Here is a 6177-nt window from a genome sequence, read left to right as displayed (position 1 = left end):
GGTTGCTACAAGCAGCTCGTCTCATGCATCAGTAGCTCATGATGAACTGGTTGCTACAAGCAGCTCGTCTTATGCATCAGTAGCTCATGACGAACTGGTTGCTACAAGTACCTTGTCTTATGCAAATGCAGCAGCTTGTGGCGAACTGGTTGCTACAAGCTGCTCGTCTCATGTAAATGTAGTAGCTGGTGGCAAACTGGTTGCTACAAGCAGCTCGTCTCATGCATCAACAACTCGTGATGAACTGGTTGCTACAAGCAGCTCGTCTCATGCAAATGCAGCAGCTCGTGGCAAATTGGTTACTACAAGCTGCTTGTCTCATGCAAATGCAGAAGCTCGTGGCTGATACACAACTCATAGCTCAATTCTGATTAAAAATCCACAACTCCAATAAGAATTGCTAACTCTTGATACACATCAGATACAAAATACAGCAGTTCAACACTTGATACAGCTTCCCAAAAAAAAAAAAAAAAAAAAAAACACAACACATTCTCAACACATTTTGATCTTGCACTGCCAAACTCCCAACACAGTAGCATAACTTCTCAAATATCAGTTTGCAAAATTCATAACACATTCTGCACTACCAAAACTCTCAACACAGCAACATAACTTCTAAAATATCAGTTGGCCAAAATTCAAAAACATATTTTGATCCTACACTGCCAAACTCTCAACACAGTAGCATACTCTAATTCTTTACTGCCAAAGTGAGTTATAAGTAACTCCTTATACTAATTTGCAGCTATCATCAAGGGATACCACATTTAGTTTGAACCTTAACTCATTAAAATGAGCAGCTGATAGTGTCTTAGTAAGAAGATCAGCAATCTATAAGTTGGAAGGAACATATTGAATAGCTACCTTCTTTGCCAAAACTTGTTCGCGAATGTAATGAGCATCAATCTCAATGTGTTTTGTTCTGGCATGAAACACAGGATTGGATGCAAGTGCTCCATCACTAACATTGTCACACCATATCACAGGAACAGTATGAAAAGATAACCCCAACTCAGTAAACATGCTACTTTTGTGGCAGTTTGAACAAGAGCTCGGTACTCTGCTTCAGTGGAAGAAAGAGCAACAACGTTTTGTTTCCTAGAACTCCACTGAATCAAGTTCGGTCCTAGGTAAACACAACAACCACTTGTTGATCTTCGATCCTCTAAATTACCACCCAGTCAGCATCAGCATAGCACTCTACATGCAGAGTGCTTGCTGGTTTAAAATGAACACCATAAGGTAGAGAACCTTTTATATACCATAACACTCGTTTACAAGCTTGGCATTGCAACTCCGTTGGAGCTTGTAAGAATTGGCTTAGCTTATTGACTGTGAAGCTGATATCTGGCCTGGTCAAAGTGAGATATTGTAAGGCCCCTACAGTACTACGGTATAAACCAGGATCTTGAAAAGGTTCACTGTCTGTAGAACTAAGCTTGACACCAACAGCCATCAGAGTAGAACAAGCATGTGCTTCCATCATTTTAGTTTTTACCAACAAATCAAATGCATACTTAGACTACCTTAGGTGAATACTTATTCCTTGTTGCTTCCAGCCCTAGAAAATACTTAAGGGAGCCAAGAGTTTTTAAAGCAAAATGATCATTAAGATCCTTCATCAACTGACCAATAAAGACCTCATCAGAACCAGTAATCAGTATATCGTCAACATAGACCAGGACATATATATTACCAGAATTTTGGTGAAGAGTGAAAAGGCTTGAGTCTGAAACTGAATTCTGAAAACCTTTGAGCTGTAGAGCAGCCTTTAGTTTGTCAAACCAAGCTCTAGGGGCTTGCTTAAGACCATACAAGGCCTTGTTTAACTTACAAACAGCATCAGGAAAGACTAGACTCTCAAAACCAGGTGGCTATGTCATGTAGACAGTGTCAGTTAACACTCCATTGAGGAATGCATTATTAACATCAATTTGTTGCACATCCCACCCATGGGTTACTGCAAGAGTCAAAACAATCCATATTGTGGCTGGTTTGATTACTAGGCTGAAGGTTTCGAAGTAATCAAGACTAGGGGTCTGTTGAAACCCCTTAGCAACTAGCCTAGCCTTATATTTCTGCAGTGTTCCATCAACATTGAGTTTGGTATGAAAAACCCACTTGTTTCCTGCTATATTCATATCAGAGGAAGAAGGCACAAGAGTCCAAGTATTATTTTGGACAAAGGCATCAAATTCAGACTGCATAGTAGCCTTCCACTTGGGATTTTTAACGGCTGCAGAGACTGTGTTTGTTTCAGCATCAATTAGTTCAGGGGACTCTTAACTCTTCAGCAGAAAAGGTTAAATGACAGTCATCTAGACAGTAGGTATGAGTGGATGATTTACACCTAGTGATCATAGGATGTAAATTGACAATGGCAGAGGTAGTAAGACAGGAGACTGTATTCTGTACACCCAGACTTGAACCAGCTAAAGCATCAGCAAATTGTGAGGAAGTAAGATCAACAACAAGTGGACATGGTGAGAGTGAGTAATCTGTAGGCTTTGTAGGAACAACAGCTTGTATTTGTGGAGTAGTGGCAGGATTGAATTCCAAAGAACCACTAGGATTGGTACAGGGTGAGGAACATTTATTAGTAGAGTTATTAGGTGTAGGTAATGATGTATCATCAGGTAGAGATGGGTTGGTACGATAAGTAGAAGCAGGTGTTAAAGGAGAATATATATTTGAATTGAAAGCAGGAGAGTGAAGAGAAGAGGAATTCTTACCAACTGCTATATGTTTGGAAACAGGATTGTCAGGAGTAATATTCACTGCAGAGGGATCAGTGTTTGCTGAAGACTGGAAGGAATAAGGAACAGACTGAAAAGGAAAGGATGAAGTGTTTGTGTTTGTAGAGGGATCAGTATTATGAACTGAATTAGAGAGTGTAGAGTTAGAAGACTGAAAAACAGAATGCAGAGAATTAACAGCAAAAGGGAACTCACATTCATTGAATTTCACAACTACAATCTTACCATCAGGAGTTAGACACTTGTACCCTTCGTGAATCAAACTATACCTGACAAAGATACTCTTAATGGTATGAAAATCAAACTTATGTTTATTGTAACTTCTCATGTAGGGAAAACAAGTACATCCAAAGACCTTCAAACCATCATAAACAGGAACCTTGTTAAATAATTTTTGATAAGGAACATATTACAAAGAGTGGCAGTAGGCATTTTATTTATCAAACATACAGCAGTTTCAAAAGCTAACCACCAGTATTGGAGGGGCATGAATCCATGAGCAAGCAACGTTGATCCAGATTCTACAACATGCCTATGCTTTCTCTCACTTCTACCATTTTGTTGGTGAACATAAGCACAAGATTGCCTAATTTGGATACCTTGGTCAACTAGGTATGGTAGGAGAGCCTTATATTCACCTCCCTAGTCAGACTGTAAGCTTTTAAGCTTATATCCAAACTATCTTTCAGCTAAGTGCTGAAATTTTATAAAAACTGACCTAACTTCAGCTTTGGTTTTGAGAGGAAACAACCATGTGAATCTACTATAGTCATCTAGGAACTGAACATAGTATTTAAAACCTTCAATGGATGTGATAGGGGTAGGACCCCAAACATCACTATGCACTAGTTCTAAGGGTGTTGAGGCATGAGAATGTGAAGCTGGAAAAGTATTGTGATGTAATTTGCCTAATTGGCAGGCATCAGAGAAAGTATTATGAGAGCTAAGTGAAGTGTTTAGTTTTGTAGGAAACTTGATATGCATATTGGTTAGTATGTGATGTTGAACTTGTGAGTGAGGGCATCCCAAGCTTTTGCGCCAAAGTAAATAACCATTAGTATCAACACTCACTGTTAAGCAATGTGAAGTAATAGTATGTGTATGTGTAGTGCAGTTCTCAATGATTGGTGTGCAATTATTAACATTAGCAGAGGCAGAACACAAATCAGAAACATATGAATGTGCATTATAATATTCAGCTGTAGATGTGCAAGTATTAACATTGGTAGAAGTAGAACACAGGTCAGAAACATGCGTGGGAGCAGTACATATATCAGAACAAGAACTTTTATTACCATTGGTAGAAGTAGAACACAGGTCAGAAACACTGAGTAGTATTAGGAACATTGCCTACATCAGCATTATTTATGTTGAACACATACTGATTACCAGTATCAGACTCAATGGATCTAGTAAAAGCACTATAGTTTTTATTGAAGTCATATTGACCTTGACCATTAGACGTTAGTGACACAAAAAAGGCATCAAAGTGACCTTGATCATCAGGTCTAGTGGGAACACCTGAAGAACTAGACTCAATTGAAGTACATGAATTTCTACAATGTTTTGACTTATGTTGAAAGCCTTGTGAAGCAAGAGTAGAAGTATTGGTAAAGGATAAATTAGATGATGAGGAAGAGGCAGACAACAAATAAGGGAAAGGTAAGGACTGAGTAGAGGAGGAATTCAGCTGATACAAACCACCTTTAAGGTCCCCTTGCAGTAAAATTGCTCATATGTACTTGTCCTTAACAACACAGCAGTTAGAGTCAAATTCAACAATAACATTGTTGTCTTTAGTGAATTTAGAAATGCTAAGTAAGTTTTTTGTTATCTTAGGCACACATAGAATGTTTTTAAGGTATAAAAACTTAGAATGAAAGGCACTTGGAATAACAGAATGGCCAGTATGAGAGATAGGGAAAAACTCACCACTACTTACTTGAAGTTGATCATTTCCAAAATAGCCTTTGCTGAGATTCAGATGATGGAGGTCTAAGGTAACATGATCAGTTGCTCCCGAGTCCATATACCATATTGGATCAGTGGGTGTGAGGGATGAGGAAAGAGCAAACTGCCATGATTGAGGAGAGGACTGAGCAAGAGATGTTGAAGGGTGATACTATGAATCAGGTGCTGAGTTTACAAAGTGACCTTGGCTTTGGCTTGGCATCTGTTGACTAGAAACACCAAAACCAGTAGCTGCAGCATTATCAATAGTCACGGCAACACCAGAATTAAATCTATCAGATGGACTGCCCAAATGAGAACTATGAGACTGTTGAGCATAAGGTAGTTCCCGAAATCCACAATATGGACGATTGCCAGATGTATACTATCCAGTGCTATTCAACTGAGGAGTATTATGGTGAAAGTGGCTATTGGATTGTGGGAGAGGAAAATTCTCATAAAAGGAGCTTGGCTGTTGTGATGTTTTTGTGTTAGGGGGTTGAAACATTCCAGTATAGGCAGAATTGTACCTATGATAACACTGACCAACAGAATGTCCTACTTTGTTACACAATTGACAAATCAACTTGCCTCTCCCTGAATTTCGACCTCTACCCCTACCATATGACATCCCTCCAAAAACAGGTGGTCTATTATGATATAGAGTTTGCCCAAGACTTTGCCCAAAATTCTGACCAAATTATGGAGGAGTAGCTAAGAGAGGATATAGGGGATAATGAGGATTACCTAGTGATATTAAGGTAGGTGCAGTAGGATAAAGGGAACTAGGCACTCTGTCAGATTGTGAACCTTCTACCTCAGGTTTGGAAACATGATTTGTGTCACTAGGGGAACCATGTGAACTGTTTAAAGTACCAGTTGAGGCTATATGTGCTGAACAGTTGTACAAATCAATTGCATTGAATTTTTCAAGTCTTATTTCATACTTCTACAGTAAAAATTGAGCCTCTTGCAGTGTGACAGAATCAAACTTTGACTCAATACGTGATGTTAAATTTACTACCACAGCATCAAATTCAGGTCCTAGCCCATCAAGAACATACTGTAAGAGATCCTCATCCGCAATTACCATTCCACTAGCTGACAAACTTTCAGCAATTTCTTTCATTTTCTTAACATAATCACCTACACTTAAATTGCCTTTTTGTGTAGTTTGAAGAAGATTCTTAAAGTGTAATGCTCTAGCCTTTGAGTCAGTAATGAATTCATTCTCTAAGGCAAACCATATTTCAGTGGAATTCCTACACTTCGATACATATCCAAACATACTTTCAGAAATTGAAGCCAAGAGCCAACTAACTAGAAGTTTATTAGTCCGTTTCCACAATATATAGCCTGGATTCAATTGTTCATTAACAGAGACATTACTTGACTTAACCTCACCACTAATTTGACCTAAATCTTGAGTAATATCAGAATCAACAACGATAAGAGGTGAGGGACATGC

General features: G+C 38.7%; 1 protein-coding gene across 1 annotated transcript; it reads right to left on the bottom strand.

The window, feature by feature from the left end:
- Positions 1 to 834: 834 nt before the first annotated feature.
- Positions 835 to 1489, bottom strand: LOC116135311 (uncharacterized mitochondrial protein AtMg00810-like). The gene is made up of 2 exons (XM_031421017.1): positions 1266 to 1489; positions 835 to 964 (listed from the first exon to the last, which is right to left on the bottom strand). Exons 1-2 carry the CDS (start codon positions 1487 to 1489, stop codon positions 835 to 837), a joined length of 354 nt encoding a protein of 117 aa, XP_031276877.1.
- Between the last annotated feature and the right edge of the window lie 4688 nt (positions 1490 to 6177).

The sequence above is a fragment of the Pistacia vera genome, unplaced genomic scaffold, assembly GCF_008641045.1.
Source record: "Pistacia vera cultivar Batoury unplaced genomic scaffold, PisVer_v2 Contig298, whole genome shotgun sequence".
Lineage (NCBI taxonomy): Eukaryota > Viridiplantae > Streptophyta > Magnoliopsida > Sapindales > Anacardiaceae > Pistacia > Pistacia vera.
The sequence above is the reverse complement of the archived record's forward strand: the minus strand, read 5'-3'. Positions and strand labels throughout refer to the sequence as shown.

What these genes read in the sequence shown, in the direction of transcription:
- LOC116135311 (XM_031421017.1), bottom strand. Translation starts at nt 1,489, where the DNA reads ATGATGGAAGCACATGCTTGTTCTACTCTGATGGCTGTTGGTGTCAAG. An exon ending in GCTTGTAAACGAGTGTTATG is followed by an intron (nt 965 to 1,265) that starts GTATATAAAAGG and finishes TGACAATGTTAG; the next exon opens with TGATGGAGCACTTGCATCCA.